General features: G+C 46.7%; 1 protein-coding gene across 1 annotated transcript in view; it reads left to right on the top strand.

Moving 5' to 3' along the window:
- The first annotated feature begins 2,628 nt into the window (after positions 1 to 2,628).
- kctd7 (potassium channel tetramerization domain containing 7) overlaps positions 2,629 to 19,513 on the top strand; it is a 42,159-nt gene continuing 25,274 nt past the window's right edge. Inside the window, exons 1-3 of the mRNA XM_072469505.1 lie at positions 2,629 to 2,979; positions 8,211 to 8,380; positions 17,167 to 17,345. Coding sequence (XP_072325606.1) covers positions 2,854 to 2,979; positions 8,211 to 8,380; positions 17,167 to 17,345 — 475 coding nt within the window. The 5' untranslated portion in view covers positions 2,629 to 2,853. The remainder of the gene's footprint in view (positions 2,980 to 8,210; positions 8,381 to 17,166; positions 17,346 to 19,513) is intronic.

Here is a 19,513-nt window from a genome sequence, read left to right as displayed (position 1 = left end):
CCTCATTAAAAAGAGTTTGTTTAAAAAAAAAAAGTTGTGCCTTAAGTTTTATAGTTAAATCAAAAGTCTAACAAGGCACCTGCATGTTATGGGATATCTGCTATTTTTGGCAGAAAATAAAGTGATATGGACAGGACAGGAATTGTCATGTGGAAAGGTTTCGCATCAGAATTTTAAAAAAAAGTTTGATTTATAAAAATGAAACAAACAGCTGTTACGTGTCAACTTCAAACCTCCTGAAAATGAAAAGAGCAAAATGAATTGGTAACATAACAAATGCAGTTTGTTATGCTTCATGAGTAAGCACTTAAATTGCTGACTGACCATTGTAGCTATATAGAATTTTTGTTTGTTCAGCAAGATATAGGTTATAAAAGTAGTTCTTGTGAAGGTCAAAACAACTAAGATAGTTTTTTGTGCTGATTCAAATGCACTGCATACGTGTCCAATATATCTTATGTGTTTAAGTGTATTCCTTTATTTTAGAAAGTTTATTATACGTTAGACAGAGGAAGCTACTCCTAAAATCCTAAGACTATAAACAAATAAAATTCAATATGAATCTACCCACAGAAATCAAAATCACTGCAGTCACCTACAAATCAACTTCAATTTTCCTAGGTTAGGGAATGGAAATAATCTGCTCAGGCATTTTTGCTTGTGATCCACCTCTGCTGAGAATGCTGACATGAGGAAGACACACGTAGGTTTGGTTTTGCTGCTTCAATTATTAAATTGCTTACCAACACTAACTACTTGGGGGTCACACTTAACTTTAACTACTGTTAAGTACTGAAACAGACCAATTGAGACTACTAAATCTGTTCTATATCTATTCAGGTCATGTCAGGGTTAATTAGGCGCTTCTCAGCAGGGAGCTCGATGCATTCATGAAAAGGCTGGATTGGAGGGTTGGGATGAGAATGTTGTCGCCCCCTTTGATCTGGGAATACAAGTTTTCTCTCAAAATAATTTGTCAAGTAATTTTAACATGGTTTGTAAAAAATATCCATCCTCCGTGGAAAGATTTTTTTTTCCTAAACTTTCCTCCTTCCTGTTTTACAGCCCTTTATAAATCTTGTTATTGGGACAGACTCTGTACTGGGAGGGCCAGAGACAAAAATATCCAATTACACCCAGGAGAAAGGGGAAGAGAGATTTGCACTTGGGTTCAGGGAGCCTAGAGAGAGAAGAATTATGTTGTCGGAAGAATAAAATGGGCATGTGTGATCCTGAATTTCTTTCCTCTCCTGCAATATTCTAATTGTCAAATTGTTATTTTTAACATATTTTAAAATATTGTTATAATACCCTATTTTTATAATTTACATACTGAAATATGAAAAGCAGCTGAAAGCATTTAAAAAAACTGAACCAATTTCAAGTGATTGGTTCCATTTAAAAAAAAAAACAGTAGCTTTACCTTATTGTTCACATATAGTTTTTCTATTGCGTGCAACACGTGTCCCAATCAGCTTGGAGAAAGTGCCCAAAACAAGACCTGTTTTGATTCCTGGCTTTTCACATCCATTGCCAGTCTAAATCTGGTTATTGTCACTATGCACAAGCAGTTGATGAATACAGTATAAAGTCCCTTTCATACTCTACTCGTGTTAGTAGGCGGTGGGTCACCGAGGCTGGGCAACAGGCTATGAGTTAACCAGACTGACTAAGTTTGGATCCAAGCCAGACCGGAGGAGACACATTTTGGTCACAGAGGACTGAAAGTACAACTTGTACTTGTACATCGCGTTCAAAGTATAAAATGTTCCAAACCACTTCAATTCAGTGACTGTGGGATAGTTAGGATAACTAAAAGTCTATTTCTTTTGTCAATCCACCTAACCTGCACATCTTTGCGTTGACGGGGCAAAACCCATGCAAACAGTGGGAGAATGTGCAAACTCCACATGGACAGTGACCCAGGGCTGAGATTAAACCTAGGTCCTTGGTGCTGTGAGGCAGCGGTGCTAACCATTGCATCAACGTGCCGCCCCCAAAAGTAAGGTCTAATTAAATGACATTAAGGAGGCTTTTAAAGGAAGGTAGCACGGTGGTAGCATCATCAGAAGTTCTAGCAAGCATATATATTGATTGCTCTTTTTACAGCCTCAGGACACCCCATTGTTTTGTCGTCAACATGTTTAGTTACTTTTGCAATGTAGGAAACATGACCACCAATTTGTGCAGTAAGCTCCCCTTAAACAATGAAATAAATGACCAGAGTTTTAGAATTACCGATAGATAAATAGTGGCCTGGATCTCAGGACAGTTGGCCTGTTGTTCTTTGCACAGTGCACTGGGATCTTTTTGGACCACCTGAGGGGGCAAACATGAATTGATGCTGATGGAAGGATCTGGTAAACCAATGTCATGGCCGGTACCTTCACACCATTTATCTGCCCTAGCTGCATATCCTCTGGCAACCCCGTTACCAAACACAAATATGGGTCTAGACAGCCACGAAGATTATGAAGAGCATGTGTTTGGCACCAGCCACTCTAAGGGGCGGCTGTGTGTTCTTGCTAACATTGCAGTGGTCCTTCCCTCCAATGCACTGCAGCTTTCAGCTGCTTCCCGGGGCTGTGCAGCTTGAACTGCGAGGGGCCGGGAGGGCGAGGCTGCGGCTGCGCGGTACACAGTATTGTCAGAATCCCCCAGCAGATTAATGGTGCAGCAAACAACCCAGCCGCAATCCGGTACCATCGTCGATGTGTGGGCACAGAGGAGGAGGTGGGGCATTGCAAGATGAGCTGCGGCCATTAAGGGAGTAACTTTCTCCCCCCCTTCGACATATCGGTATATATTTTTTTGCAACAGTAGCTTTTGACATTGCACAATTAGGCGAGAGGGATGGTGGTTATTTCAGGACACCAGGGAAGCGAACAGTCGGACGATATAATGTCGGGCTCCGATTCCAGAGACGGCGTTAGGAAGGCAGCTGCCAACCGACCTGCAAACACACTGACTGTGCAAGAGGTGAGGAGGGTGGGTGCCGCACTGTGGCAGCGGCTGATGTGGCGGTGCTTGCGCGGACTCCACTAATCCGCATTCTTTCAGTAATGGGGGGTGGGGGGGTTACCCCCTCTGCAATAATCGTGTCTTCGCCCAGGGTGGGTCAGGCTCCACAGGTGGAAGACGTTTCGCACAAACAGCAACTCCCCGGCCCCGGTGCTGTTGCTGAGTTTGTGACTGGCCCAGTCCCCTCTTCCTCTTGTCTGTGTGATGAGACGCTGCTTGGCCATTGGATGTGCCCGCTGTCAATCTGAGAGCCCCCTGCTTCACACCAGCTCAGCTCAGACCTGGCACGGCACTGTCTGAACATATGGGATCCTTATGCAAATAAATCATTGTGTCTGGTGGAGGGGGTCAATGTTTTTTAAAAATAATTTGATATTTTTAACCTTAAGTTAAATTCCCCATATCTCTGTTAATAAACGTGAACCTGTTGTGAATGTTCAATTATAAAAACATAGAATGGGCAAAGCAGACCACACTTTGCAAACCATTCACCGGGGAAGCAGCAATTCGAATGCTGAACCGATAAGATTTTCACTTCGCCGTGTTAATGAGGATCATCAGCTATTAACTTTAAATACATGGAAGCTATTAATACCATGGCAGAAACATGTTCATTCCAGTTTGCGTGTCTTCATGCCAGTTTGCGTGTCTTCATGCATGGTTTAATTACAACTGATATTTTTAGAGTTTGTGCATAGAATTTATAAAGGTTATAGGCGACATATGCTGTCACAATATATTCTTTATCCAAAATAATAGATATTTGAAACTGTGGAAATTGCAGGTGCCATCTCTTTTAAAATTCACTTGTTTCACAAATTCATAGAATTACTATGCAGAAGGAGGCTATTCGGCCCATCGAATCTACACAGACATTCCGAAAGGGCACCCTACCCAGTCCCACTCCCCACCGCAACCCCGTAACATAACCTACACATCTTTGGACGCTAAGGGGCAATTTATTATGGCCAATTCACCTAACCCGCACACCTTTGGAAAGTGGGAGGAAACTGGAGCACCCGGAGGAAACCCACGCAGTCAAGGCGAGAAGTGCAAACTCCACACAAACAATCACCCAAGACCGAAATTGAACCTGGAATACAAAGGACGAAGGTTGGGCTACAGCTGCATCAAGTATAAGTGAGGGTCCCTTTGCTGTGGTGCATTCAGTTCTGAGCATGAACCTCGGGAAGGATATATTGGCATTAGGGAGCATCAGCTCAGATTCACAAGAATTATGCTTGGGGATAAAAGGTTAAATTATGAGGATGGGTTGTGTAGTATAAGGGTATCTGGCATAACAAGGGCAACGTATTGTTGGACTGGGCAACAGTATCGCCACACTGTGATTTAACGAGCCACATGCCCTGAGACTAGAGTCAGTTGTGGACTTGTGTTGAAGCAAGCATGGAGTTAGCTCATAATTTGGGTTATATCCTGTATATATGTACATATATACAGTTTAGTCATACCAATGGTGCTAAACATTGGGCAATCATCAGCAAACTCCGCACAGTCAACCAAGGCGGCATTGAACCTGGGTTCCTGGCGCTGTGAGGCAGCAGTGCTCACCACTGTGCCATCGTGCCACCTGGAATCAATCTGGTGAACCTCCTCTGAACTGCCTCCAATGCCACCACATCCTTCCTTAAATAAGGAGACCAAAACTGGACACACTGCTCCAGATGTGGTCTCCCCAACACCCTATACAATTCCAACAACACTTCTCTACTTTTATACTTCAGTCCTTTTGCAAAAAACTATTCTTATATTCTCTCCTTGTCAGTCTTACTTTCCTCTTCACCTCCCCCTTAACTTTCACTTAAAGAATTTACCTGACATTCATCATGCTCCCTCTTTTCTTACTTCATCATATTCTAAAACTCCCTCCGCATTCACTGAGCCCTGGTTTTGGTTCCCCTACCTTTTACCATTGTTGGAATATACCGAACTGGTACCAAAATCATTTTCCCCATAAAGATCACCCACTGTTCCGTTACAGTTTTGTTTGTCAGTCTGTGGTTCCACTTTAGCTTGACTAGATCCCGTCTCACCACATTGACATTAACTCTCTTCCAATTTAGACGCTCCACTTTAGATTGTTCCTTGGTCTTCTCCACTACCCACATAAAACGTACAGTGTGATGATCATTCTTACTCAGACCCTTGAACCACCCGTCATTCCCCAACACCAGATCCAGCAATGACTCTTATCCACTTGTATTTAGAACACATTGGTCAAGAAAGTTCTCCTGAACATCTTGAAATTCCTCCCCCCTGTTCTCTTCACTCAAATGTTATCCTAATCGATATTTGGGTAATTAAAGTTCCCCCAAGCGGGCGGCATGGTGGTGCAGTGGTTAGCACTGCTGCCTCACGGCGCCAAGGACCCGGGTTCGATCCCGGCCCCGGGTCACTGTCCGTGTGGAGTTTACACATTCTCACTGTGTCTGCGTGAGTCTCACCCTCACAACACAAAAAGATGTGCAGGGTAGGTGGATTGGCCACGCTAAATTGCTCCTTAATTGGAAAAAAAAATAATTGGGTACTCTAATTTTAAAAAAAAATAAAGTCCTCCAAAATAACCATTCTATAGTCCTCAACCTCTCTGTCATTTCCCTGCAGATTTGCTTCTCTATCTCTCTTTCACCTATATCACCCCCAGGAGCGTGGTCACACCGTTCCTGCTTCTCAACTCAAACCAAATAGAGTTATGATGACTGAAAGTATGGTTAAACTAAGAGGCTTCAAGGAGACTTTTAAAGCTAGACTGGCAGGTAGTATGGTGGAGGAGTTTAAGGAGAGAGTTCTAGAGTGGTGCTAAATGAGTACTTGTCTTTACCAAGGAACAAGATGATGCCCAAGTCCTAGTCATGTAATCGTAGCGTCCCTATAGTGCAGAACGAGGCCAGAAGGCCAATCAAGTCAGCACCGAGCCTTCGAAAGACCACCCTACCTAGGCCCAATCCCTCACTCTATCCCTGAAAACCACTCTAAGGGGTTATTTAGCATGGCCAATCCACGTAACCTGCACATCATTGGACTGTGGGAGGAAACAGGAGCACCCGGAGGAAACCCACTTAGACACGGGGAGAAAGTGCAAACTCGACACTGACAGTTACCCGAGATTGGAATCGAACCCAGGTTCCTGACGCTGTGAGGCAGCAGTGCTAACTACTGTGTGTGGGGGGGGGGTTGTTGAGATACTTAATGAACTAAGGAAGAGGCATTGGACAGGCTAGCTGTACTTATGCGTGATAAGTCATCAGAACTGAACATGCCAGAGTGAAGCAGGCGCAAAGGGCCAAAAGGCCTCCTCCTGCTCCTATCTTCTATGGTGTATCTGAGAATGCTGAGGGAATAAGGGGCGGAAGTTGCAGAGCCATGGTCATCATCTTCTAATCCTTCTTCAGTATGGAATGGTGTCAGCGGACTGGAAAATTATAAATCTTACAACTTTGTTCACAAAAGGTTATAAGTATAGACCCGGCAACTACAAGCTAGTCACTTTAACCACAGTGGCGGGAAAGCTTTTCTAAACAATAATCCACAATAAAATTATCAACCAGTTAGAAAGAATAAATTAAAGAAATCTAGCAAAGATTTATTAAAGGCAAATTGTTTTGACCAACTTGATTGAAGTTTTGAGGATGTAACATGGAGGATTGATGAGTGTATTATGGTTGAACTGGTGTATATAATCTTCTGAAAGGCATTTTATAGAGTGCCATGTAGTAGGCTTACCAGAATAATTGAAGACCATGGAATGAAAGAGGCATTGGCAGCATGGACACAAAATTGCCAGAGTGACAGGAAACAGAGAGTAGTGGTGAATTGTTTATTGGACTGAAGGAAGGCTTACAGGAGGATCCCCCAGATATTGTTATTAGGGCCACTGCTTTAGGTAGAAGTAGATAGAGACCTGGTGGTTTATGTGCACAAATTGTTGACGGTGACAGGACAAGTTGAAAAAATGTTTAAAAGGCAGACAGAATCTGGGCCCATTGTCAAATTATAGGGCTGATTGACTTGCAGCATCAACAGTGCTAGCGAGAGAGGGGAACATGAGGACACATCCATTTTGAGGTACCCTCACAGGGGAGGAAGACAAATCACTTTTCTGCTGGGACCACACAGTCGGCCCGAGGGAATGGAGATGCCAAGAAGCCTCTGGATATGATACCCTTCCAGTGCACCTTCTACTCAGCCAGAAATGCTGGCGGTCAGGGAAAAGGACCATCAATTGGGTCTGTAATTATTCAACACAGATGCTGGCAGATGTATAGCGTTGTCCAGCATTTTCTGTTTTTATTTCAGATTCCAGCATCTGCAATAATTTGCTTTTATCTTATTGTAATTATTCAAGTTGGCCACCCGCCTCTGAATGTGGGGGTGGGGCCTTGCCAAGCTGATGCCATTTATGCCACTGCTAAAATGACACATAATGGGAATGCATTGGACAGCTCTCCTAATTAAGCTCTCCAGTAATTTATTGGCTGCCCATCCCCCGAACCACCTCCGAGGGTTAGTACACTCTCACTCTCTATGTCTGTCAAACATTTTGTATTATCATTCTTTTTCTTTCTTTGTATAAGAAAAATGGCAAATCTCTCCTTTCGGAGAAATCTATTCAGCCATGCTATGATCTAGCTTGAGTTGCTATGGTTGTGTTTATAAGTATATCTGAAAGTCATTCCCAGTAAATGTGAACATATTTACCATTTCTTTTAACCAAATGTCATTTCTGGATATTTTCCTTCTTAGACGCACTGGAGAACCCAGCATAAACTGAGACAATAGGCAGTTTATATCTTCACATTTTTTGTTTTACTATAAGAAAAATGTCAATGAACAATATCTGAGTTGTCCTTGGCTTATTCAGTCGCAAGTTACACAATTGCTGTGTTGTCTTGATTATAAATAAGTTTTATTAAGGTAGATAAAATGTATCATATGGAGCCAGCTATGTTGGAAAGTGTAGCAGATGAGTGGGTAGTTTGAATGTACATTCGGCAAAAGAATAATTATTTTTCCCTCTCCCACGTATTAAGAAAGTCCTATTCTTTCCACAGGAATAATTATAATAATGATAAATGAGCAATAATTAAAATAATCATGGACACTCAGAAAGAAAATCAATCAGGATAGTTGATGTGTTTTCTAACAGTCTTGTTTCTTTGCCTCTGTAGTTTCCAGAGGTAGTCCCGTTGAATGTAGGAGGCACATATTTTACCACAAGACTATCCACTTTGAGGCGCTATGAAGACACTATGCTAGCAGCAATGTTCAGTGGCCGACATCGCATTCCTACAGATTCTGAGGGGCGATTCTTTATTGACAGAGATGGGACCTACTTTGGGTAGGTAATGATATCATTTACTCTTGCCTGGATGAGTGCAGCTCCAATAACAGTCAAGACGTTTGACACCATCCAGGACAAAGCAGCCCGCTTGATTGGCACCCAATCCATAGACATTAACTCCATCCACCACCAACGCACAGCGGCAGCAGTGGTGTACCATCTACAAGGTGCACCGCAGCAACTCACTAAGGCACCTGAGACAGTACCTTCCAAATCCACAACTACTACCATCTAGAAGGACAAGGGCAACAGACACATTAGATCACCAGCACCGGGAACTTCCTTTCCAAGCCACTCACCATCCTGACTTGGAAATATATCATCGTTCTTTCACTGTCACTGGGTTGAAATCCTGGTTCAAGAAAGCAGCTCATCACCACCTTCTCAGGGGAAATTAGGGATGGGTAATTAATACTGGTCTATAATAATAATAATATTTCTTAGTGTCACAAGTAGGCTTACATTAACACTGCAGTGAAGTGCTCTAGCCAGTGACACCCACATCCCATGAATTAATTTTTAAAAAATTACATTTGAAACGGTTTGCCAGTAAGGATGATAACTGGAAATGTAGGTGGTAGTTCCCGTAGTAGTTATTTTGGTAAATGCACTGCATTGTGCTGAGCCACACAAACTCTGAATGTGCCAATATGATCCCTGGTTGTTACTGAGCTGAATAATACTAACAGCGATGCCAGCAGAGAACCATAGTATCCCTAAAGTGCTGAAGGAGACCATTTGGCCCATTAAGTCAGCACCAACCCCACTTCCGGGTGCGGCTATGCAGAGCTAGGTCGCATATTCGGCAGCTCCTGCTTGGAACGGACTTTTGGGCTCTTTACAGGGCCCCCACGGCATTTGTTTGACATTTCCCGGTGTGGGAAGAAGGCTGCAATATTCCCCCGACAGTGTCCCCCAGGAAGGGTATGTCTCTGGGTTGCCAGACACAGCAGAAACAGTAAAAGATTTGGCTGCAACTGCAGGATAAACAGGGCCTCTTCCAGCATGCAGGCGGGGGAAGGGCAAGCTTAAAGCTGCAAGCTGACCTGAGGGCCTGTATCAAAGGTGAATTCTAGCAGCAGAGGGAACAACTGTGAAAAGACCTCATCAAGGCCACTGAAGGGACTTCCGGTTGCGGTGATGCCTAGCTAGCCGCACGCTTCGGTGGCTCCAGCTCCGACGGACCTTCGGGTTCTTTTAAGAGCCCCAACGGGGAATTTTTCGACGACGCAACCCGGTGTGGGGTGTGTGAGAAGGGAGTCCCCCCCCCAAACGAAGGAGGAAAAAACCGGCGGTGGCGGCTGCAGCGCGAGGAATCGTCGACCAAAGGGTCAGAAAGAGAGAAGTACAAGATGGCGGCGGAGAAAGCGCAGGCGACATGGGGGCCTGAGCAGGATGAAATTGTGAGACGGTGCGTGGAGCTGCTGAAGAGGGAGGTGCTGACCCCATTGCTACAGGCAATTGAGGGGCTCAAGGAGACATTAAAGACCCAGGAGACAGAGCTCCGCGTGGTGGAGCAGAAGGTGACAGATATTGAGGACGAGATCCTGGGCCTGGCGGTTAAGACACAGACGCACGAGGCACTTCATAAAAAGTGTACTGAAAGGATCGAAGCCCTAGAAAATGGAGCGCGAAGGAAGAACCTTCGGATACTGGGTCTCCCTGAGGGTGTGGAAGGAGTGGACTGTGGAGCGTACGCAAGTACGATGCTGAGCTCACTGATGGGTGCTGAGGCCCCTACGGGCCCCTTGGAGGTGGAGTGGGCAAATCGGATTCCGGCGAGAAGACCAAAAGCGGGAGAAACACCCAGGGCGATAATCGTGCGATTTTACCGCCTTAAGGATAGAGAAGAGGTCCTGAGATGGGCTAAAAAGGTGCGGAGTAGCAGATGGGAGAATGCAGTGGTACGGGTATACCAGGATTGGAGTGCGGAGGTGGCGAGAAGGAGGGCGAGCTTCAACCAAGCCAAAGTGGTGTTGCATAAAAGGAAGGTGAAGTTCGGGATGCTGCAGCCGGCAAGACTATGGGTCACGTATCAGGAGAGACACCATTATTTCGAGACGGCGGAGGAAGCATGGACCTTCATCAAAGAAGAGAAATTGGATCGGAACTGAGGGACTGATGCTGCAGGAAATGTTATTGTTAATGTTATGGGTGAAGTTAATTGAGAAGTAAATTGGGAAGGGGGGAGACATTGGGGAAATGTGGGCGCCGGTGAGGGGGGAAAGACGGGACATAGTTGGAGAATGGGGAAGGGGAGGGGGAGGGGAAAGGGAGCTGCGCCATAAGAGGCGGGTCAGGTAAAGGGATCTTCCCGCGCCAGAAAGAATAAGGCGGGAAGACAGGCGCAAGGCGGATGGGAGTTCCCCACACGGGGGGGTCGAGGAGTGAGCAGGAGTAGCCGGGGTCAGTTGAAGTCAGCTGACTTACGGAAGTAATATGGGGGGAGCAATCATGCTACAAAGAGATCTAGCGGGGAGGGGGGTGGGGGGGGGGGGGACAACTGGGTTGCTGCTGCGGAAATCCAAAAGGAAATGACTAAAGAGTGGGTGGGCGGGGATGGTATGCGACGCTGGGGGAGCGAGCGGGAGCGCGGAGGCGGGATATGGGACTGGCCTAGAGAAGGTAATGGCTAGTCGACACGGGAGGGGGGCAGGTAGCCCCCTAGTGAGGCTGATCACGTGGAACGTGAGAAGCCTGAACGGACCGATAAAAAGGGCCCGAGTGCTCGCGCATTTGAAAGGACTAAGGGCAGACGTGGTTATGCTCCAAGAGACGCACCTAAAGGTGGCGGACCAAGTTAGGCGAAGGAAAGGATGGGTGGGACAGGTGTTCCACTCAGGACTGGACGCTTAGAATAGAGGGGTGGCCATTTTGGTGGGGAAACGGGTAGCATTTGAAGCAAAGAACATCGTAGCAGATAGCGGAGGTAGATATGAAATGGTGAGTGGCAGGCTGGAGGGAATGGAGGTCGTGTTGGTTAATGTGTATGCCCCAAACTGGGACGATGCGGGATTTATGAGACGGATGCTGGGGCGTATACCGGACCTGGAGGTAGGAAACTTGATTTTAGGAGGGGACTTTAATACGGTGCTGGACCCGGGGCTAGATAGATCCAGCTCAAGGACCGGAAGAAGGCCGGCAGCGGCCAAGGTACTTAAGGGGTTTATGGACCAAATGGGGGGAGTGGATCCATGGTGATTTCTTAGACCTAGGACTAGGAAGTTTTCCTTCTTCGCCCATGTCCATAAAGTGTACTCCCGGATAGATGTTTTTGTTTTGGGAAGGTCGTTGATCTCTAGGGTGGAAGAAGCTGAGTACTCAGCCATAGCGGTTTCGGATCATGCCCCACATTGGGTGGACCTGGAATTAGGAGAGGAAAGGGAGCAGAGAACACTCTGGCGATTAGATGTGGGACTGATGGCGGATGAGGGAGTGTGTGCAAGAGTGCGGGGGTGTATTGAGAGATACCTGGAGGTCAATGACGACGGCGAGGTCCCTGTGGGAGTGGTATGGGAAGCACTAAAAGCGGTGGTCAGAGGAGAGCTGATCTCCATTGGGGCCCACAAAAGGAAAACAGAGGCCAAGGAAAGGGAAAGATTACTGGGGGAGATTTTAAGGGTGGATAGGGAATTTGCAGAGACCCCGGAGGAGGAATTGTACAGGGAGAGGAGACGACTCCAGACGGAATTTGACCTTCTGACCACCAGAAAGGCAGAGGTACTGTGGAGGAAGGCACAGGGGAGGAGGTATGAATATGGGGAAAAGGCTAGTCGCCTGTTGGCTCATCAATTGCGAAAGAGGGCAGCAGCGCGGGAGATAGGAGGAATTAGAGACGAAAGGGGAGACACGGTGCGAAGGGCAGGAAAGATAAATGAGGTGTTCAAGACCTTCTATGAGGAACTGTATAGGTCTCAACCCCCAGAGGGAGAGGAGGGGATGCGGCAGTTCCTGGACCAATTGAGGTTCCCGAAAGTGGAGCAGCAGGGGGTGGTAGGCCTGGGGGCACCGATTGGGGTGGACGAGGTTATTAAGGGACTGGGAAGCATGCAAGCAGGGAAGGCCCCAGGACCAGACGGGTTCCCGGTGGAGTATTACAGAAAATATGTGGACTTGTTGACCCCGTTGATGGTGAGGACGTTCAATGAGGCCAGGAAAGGGGGGACTCTACCCCCGACGATGTCGGAGGCGACGATATCGTTAATTTTGAAGAGGGATAAAGATCCGTTGCAGTGCGGGTCCTATAGACCCATTTCATTATTGAACATGGACGCCAAATTGTTGGCAAAGGTACTGGCATCGAGGATAGAGGACTGTGTCCCGGGGGTGGTGCACGAAGACCAGACAGGGTTCGTAAAAGGGAGACAACTGAATGTTAACGTGCAACGACTATTAGGGGTGATAATGATGCCCCCAGTGGAGGGGGAGGCAGAGATAGTGGCGGCAATGGACGCAGAGAAGGCATTTGATAGGGTGGAGTGGGAGTATTTATGGGAAGTGTTAAGGAGGTTTGGGTTTGGGAACGGGTTTATTAGCTGGGTTAGACTTCTTTATGGGGCTCCAACGGCAAGCGTAGTTACAGGTCGACATAGATCGGAGTATTTCCGACTATATAGGGGAACAAGACAGGGATGCCCGCTGTCTCCATTGTTGTTCGCGTTGGCAATTGAACCTCTGGCCATGGCGTTGAGAGACTCCAGGAAATGGAGAGGGGTGATTAGAGGGGGAGAAGAACACCAAGTCTCGTTATACGCGGATGACCTATTGTTATATGTGTCGGACCCAGCGGGGGGGATGATAGAGGTTATGCGAATTTTGAGGGGGTTCGGGGATTTCTCGGGGTATAGGCTAAACATGGGGAAGAGTGAATTATTTGTGATACATCCAGGGGACCAGAGTAGAGAGATAGAAGGCTTGCCTCTAAGGAAAGTGGAAAGAAACTTCCGATACCTGGGGATTCAGATCGCTAGGAGCTGGGGAACCTTGCACAGACTTAATCTGACACGGTTGGTAGAACAAATGGAGGAGGACTTCAAGAGGTGGGACATGCAGCCTCTATCGCTGGCGGGCAGTGTGCAAGCAATTAAGATGATGGTCCTCCCGAGGTTCTTATTTGTATTTCAATGTCTCCCTATACTAATCACCAAGACCTTTTTTAATAAAATAGACAGGAGCATCACGAGCTTCGTGTGGGCAGGGAAAGTTCCGAGAGTAAGGAGGGGGTTCCTTCAGCGGAGTAGGCACTACCGAACTTGGGCGATTACTATTGGGCCGCCAATGTGGCAATGATACGTAAATGGATGATGGAGGGTGAGGGAGCGGCGTGGAAAAGACTGGAGAGAAAGTCCTGTAAAGGGACGAGTTTAGAGGCGCTGGTGACGGCGCCGCTACTGATCTCACCTAAAAAGTTTACCACAAACCCGGTGGTGGCGGCAACATTGAATATCTGGGGACAGTGGAGGCGACAGAGAGGGGTGCGGGGAGCCCTGGTGGGGTCCCCAATCAGGAACAACCATAGGTTCGCCCCAGGAAGAATGGATGGAGGATTTCAGAGCTGGTACCAGTTGGGAATTAGGAGGGTGGGAGATTTATTTATAGATGGGACTTTTGCGAGCTTGGGAGCATTGGAGGAAAAGTATAAGTTGCCCCGGGGAAATTTCTTGAGATATATGCAGGTGAGGGCATTTACTAGACAACAGGTGAGGGAATTTCCGTTGTTCCCGACACAGGGGATACAGGACAGGGTGCTTTCAGGGGTGTGGGTCGGAGAGGGCAAGGTGTCAGAGATTTACCGAGAGATGAGGGAAGAGGGGGAGGAGTCGGTGGGCGAACTAAAAGGAAAGTGGGAAGAAGAACTAGGGGAGGAGATAGAGGAGGGTATGTGGGCTGATGCCCTAAGCAGGGTAAATTCCTCTTCCTCATGCGCCAGGCTTAGCCTGATTCAATTTAAGGTGCTACATAGAGCACACATAACGGGAGCAAGATTGAGCAGGTTCTTTGGAGGGGAGGACAAATGTGGGAGGTGTGGCGGGAGCCCGGCAAACCACGCACATATGTTTTGGGCGTGCCCGGCACTGGAAGCGTATTGGAAGGGAGTGACGGGAGTGATTTCGCGGGTGGTGAAGGCCCGGGTCAAACCAGGCTGGGGGTTAGCTCTATTTGGAGTTGCGGAAGAGCCGGGAGTGCAGGAGGCGAAAGAGGCCGACGTTGTGGCCTTTGCGTCCCTAGTAGCCCGGCGCAGGATCCTACTCATGTGGAAGGAAGCGAAACCCCCCGGACTGGAGGCCTGGGTAAATGATATGGCGGGGTTCATTAAACTGGAGCAGATAAAGTTTGCCCTGAGAGGATCGGCTCAAGGGTTCACCAGGCGGTGGCAGCCATTTCTCGACTACCTAGGGGAACGTTAGAGGGAAGACAGATGACCAGCAGCAGCAACCCAGGGGGAAGGGGGGGGGGGGGAGGGGGGAGGGGTTTAGTTTAGTTTAGGTCAAAGATAAAGGGGTTTTGCTACTTGTGTATTGTTAAAAATTTCTGTATTATTGTTGCGTTTGCTTTGTAAGAGGGGAAAAATTGTTGTTTGGGAAAAACATTTCAATAAAACATATTTTTAAAAAAAGTCAGCACCAACCCTTCAAAAGACCACCCTACTTATGCCCAATACCCCACCCTATCCCTGTAACCCTACCGAACCTTTGGTCACTTGGGGGCAACTTAGCTTGGCCAATCCACCTAACCTGTATATCTTGGGACTGAGAGGGGAAACCGGTGAACCTGGAGGAACCAAACGCAGAGATGTGGAGAATGTACAAACTCCACACAGACAGTCAACCGAGGTGAGAATTGAAGCTGGGTCCCTAGCGCTGTGAGGGAGCAATGCCTTACAATTAACCTTAATAAGCTTAGGACAAGGGTAAAGTAAATCAGGCCGAGTTCTTTCCCTTCAGTAGAGCCACTGACACTTGCAGGAAAATGCATTCAAGTGGACGCTTAATGAGGCCAAATCCAGGTTTTGTTGTAATGCCCAAGCAATCAGTTTGGATGCTGAAAAGTGAAGAAATTATGCTTCAGTTGTACAGAGCTTTGGTCAGACCCCATCAGGAGAATTACATTCAGTTTTGGGTACTGCACCGCAGAATTGCGATATCGGCCTTAGAAGGGGTGGAATGCGTGTCCACAGATGACGTGGTTTGTTTAAATTATGAAACCATATTGCATAAAATTGGCTTGAATTCCCTTAAATTTAGATGTGATCTAATTGAAGTTTATGAAGTGCTAAATCATTCAATAGGCAGTTTACAGGGAAACTGTTTCCTCTGGTGGGAGAAGTCCAAACAAGGGCACAACCTTAAAATTAGAGCTAGGATTTCGGGGTGAAATCAGGAAGTATACCTCCGTGAAAATAGTTGTATAATCTGGAACTCCCTCTCCCAAAAGTGTGTGGGTGCTCGGTCAGTTGAAATTTTCAAGATCGAGAGGATCCATTTTTGTTCGGCATATCATGGTGGGTAAATGGAGCTGATGTGCACATTAGCTTAATTGAATGGCAGAACAGGGTTGAGAGGTTGAATTACCTACTTCAGTTCCTATGACACACTGGGAAGGATTTTCCGACCCTCCGCGCTGGAATCGCGCCCGGCGCGGGGCGGAGAATAGCCGTTCACGCCGGAAATCCGGCGCGACAACGCTTCCACGATTATCCGCGGACCCGCCAGTCCCACGCGCGCGGTCAACGCGGCGCCGGTCAGGGGGCCTTCGGAACAGGCCCCCGCGGTGATTCTCCGCGGTCGACCGGCTGACCTCCCGCCAACGTGGTTTACATGTGGTACCACCCTGCGGGAGCTGGGACCCGCAGCTGCGGTGGCGGTCCCGGTGGGGGGCGAGGGGTATCTGACTAAAGGGGGGGGCCTCAGCGGTGGCCAGGCCCGTGATCGGGGGGCCATTGCGATCTGGAAGGGACCTACCTTCCTCCGCCCGGGCCCGCTGTGTGGCTCCGCCATGTCGGCGGCGCCCATGCTGAAGTGGGCCGCTGCGCGCATGTGTGGCCCCGCTTATGGCCGCTGTGCGGTCTGGCAGCAGGGCCCCACCGGCAGCCAGAGTTGCGGGATGCACGCCAGGGCTCTGCTAGCCCCCTGGAAAACGGAGAATCACCCCGGACCTTCGAGGAAAATGTCCGGAGTGATTCTCACCCGTTTTCCCGTTGGGCGGGGACTTAGTCCTCAGAATGGAGAATCCCGCCCACTTACTATCCTCATACTTGAAGAAATGCCGATTTGGATGAGACAGAGGAGTGCTGCCAGTACCCATGTGATTAAACCCTGAAATGCTTTGTCAGTCTTGTGTGAGGACAAGGAAATACCTTGCACTTACAGAAATGTTGTTCTTTCAACCACATTTAACACCAACATGATATTCAAACAGATACATTTAAAAAAAAAAAATTGGGAGTACCCAATTATTTTTTTTCCAATTAAGGAGCAATTTTGCATGGCCAATCCACCTATCATGCACATCTTTTTGGGTTGTGGGGGAGAGACCCACGCAGACACGGGGAGAATGTGCAAACTCCACACGGACAGTGACCCGGGGCTGGGATCGAACCCGGGTCTTCGGCGCCGTGAGGCAGCAGTGCTAACCACTGTTCAACCATGCTGCCCCTCGAACAGATAAAATTAAGTACAAATAGATGTTTTGTGAGGAAGATGTAAATGAATTAATTGTCTGCCAAAACATTATACTACAGATATCAACACAAACTGGGCTAATACATTACCTTCTCTTTTCAGAGACATTCTCAATTTTTTAAGGAGTTATGATCTACCACCTCGTGAGCGAGTAAGAACAGTTTACAAAGAAGCACAGTATTATTCTATTGGACCACTTCTTGAGTGTCTGGATGAACTACAGCCCTTGGCCAGTGAAAAAGTCAGGAAAGCGTTTTTGGATTTGCTGCCATATTACAAAGGTAATGCTGCCTATGCGGGCACTTTTACCACTTTTCTTTCAAAAAAAAATTTAATGAAGAGCCCACTAAATGCAGTTAGGTTGCAAATCAGTCATGATCGTACTGAAAGGCAGAATAGGCTTGAAGGGCGAGATGACAAACTCCTGTTCTGTTTGTTCCTAAACATACAAACATGCACATGATTTATTTGGGCTCGAAATGAAGTTTGGTTTACGTTCCAGGGAAATAAATATATGCAGGATACCGTCAATCGTCTGTTGTAACTTTGCGAGATGTGTCGCAGAAACCTTTGAAAAATAGCATAGGTTCCACCAGTTAATAACATTAATAATCGTTAATATTGTTACAAGTAGGCTTACATTAACACTGCAATGAAGTTACTGTGAAAATCCCCTAGTTACCACATTCCGGCGCCTGTTCGGGTACATTGAGGGAGAATTCAGGATGTCCAATTTACCTAACAACACGACTTTTGGGGCTTGTGGGAGGAAACCGGAGCCCCCGGAGGAAACCCACGCAGAAACAGGGAGAACGTGCAGACTCCGCACAGACAGTGACCCAAGCCGGGAATCGATCCTGGGATCCTGGCGCTGTGAAGCAACAGTGCTACCCACTGTGCTACCGTGCCGCAAGCAGGAGATCCCCATGGAAATTCAACCACCCCCTCACCCGAACCCCTAATTTTAATATTGACTGTCAATTCTAATGTCTTCTGTCTCCACTTTTTAACATACTATTTATAAATTAAGATTGGATTCAATGCAAACACGTTAATGAATATGCCAAAATGACCTCACAGATTGATTGGGTCCATCATATACATTTAGAATTTCTGAAAATGTAGCGGACCAATGATGTTTACTGTCCGCTAATCGGCTTTATTGGCCAGGGGATCTGCCCTCTTAGGAACCCGCAGTTTTAATTTCAAGCTTATCAAAACAAACTTTGAAATGGCCGTTAAGACTCAAATAATTTAACTAGTGTTAAACTCATGGGTTGGATTTTGTGGTCAGTGTTCATGCAAGGAAGCTTGTCGCTGACCTTGAAGAAAGTCACCCACAAAGATCGAACAATCTTTGTGATGTGACTTCCCCTCCTCCACTGTCGGTTTAAATTTGTTACCAAGTCCAAGGGGCTCTCCAGGTGAGCAATGACAGTGATGTCAACAAACAGGTAATCATCCAATTACAATACACTGAAGTATTCACACACAGTGAACCAGGAAGTTAAATTCACGAAACTCCTTGAGTTTTAAATTTCCATTTTCAAATAGCGAGGTAAACGGTTGTGATTGGAAGTAGATAAAAGCCAAAGTATCAAAATCAAGAAATTTTAGAAAAAAATTATTTCACAAATTGAATCATAGAATGGTTACAGCACAGAAGGTGGTGGGGGGGGGGGGGGGGGGGGTGGTGGTGGGGGGGGGGGGAGGGGGGGCATTTGGTCCATTGAACTCCAGCCAGCACTCTGCAAGAACAATCTAGCTAGTCCTACTTTCCTGCCTTTTCTTTGCAGATTTTCTTCGCTTCCCAGATACTTATTAAACTCCTTTTGAAGACCAAAATTGAATCTGCTTCCAGCACCGATTCAGACATTTAATTCTAGATTGTAACCACTCACTGTGTAAAAAGGTTTCACCTCATATCACCCTTGGTTCTTTTGACAAGCACCTCAAATCCATGCCCTCTGATTCTCAAACCTTCTGCTAGTGGGAACAGTTTCTTGCCATTTACTTTGTCCAGGACCCTCATGATTCTGAACGCTTCTATCAAATCTCCTCTCAACCTTCAGTTTCAGGAGACAACCCCAGCTTTTAAAAAATATAATTTTGCAAAAAATGTTCAGCCATTATCTTATGAAGTGAATGTAGTTAAAACCATTGCTTTAGCGTCATAGAAGGATACAGCAGAGAAGCAAGCCATTCAGTCCATCATGGTAAAGCTATCCAATTAGTTCCACTTACCTGCTTTTCCTGCTAAATACCTCTAATCCAATTCTTTTTTGAGCGCTGCTTTGAACATTGAATCGAGCACCACCTTCCTTCCAAGAAGTGCATTTCAAATCAGAACAATTCATTAAAAAATGCTGCAGCTGGTTCTTTTATGAATACCTTTCTCAAATCTGCATCGTCTGGTTATTAGCTGTATTGCCACTGAAAAGAGTTTCTC

Source organism: Scyliorhinus torazame, chromosome 12 (genome assembly GCF_047496885.1).
Source record: "Scyliorhinus torazame isolate Kashiwa2021f chromosome 12, sScyTor2.1, whole genome shotgun sequence".
NCBI classification, from domain to species: Eukaryota; Metazoa; Chordata; class Chondrichthyes; order Carcharhiniformes; family Scyliorhinidae; genus Scyliorhinus; species Scyliorhinus torazame.
This window is presented reverse-complemented; position numbering and strand designations above follow the sequence as displayed.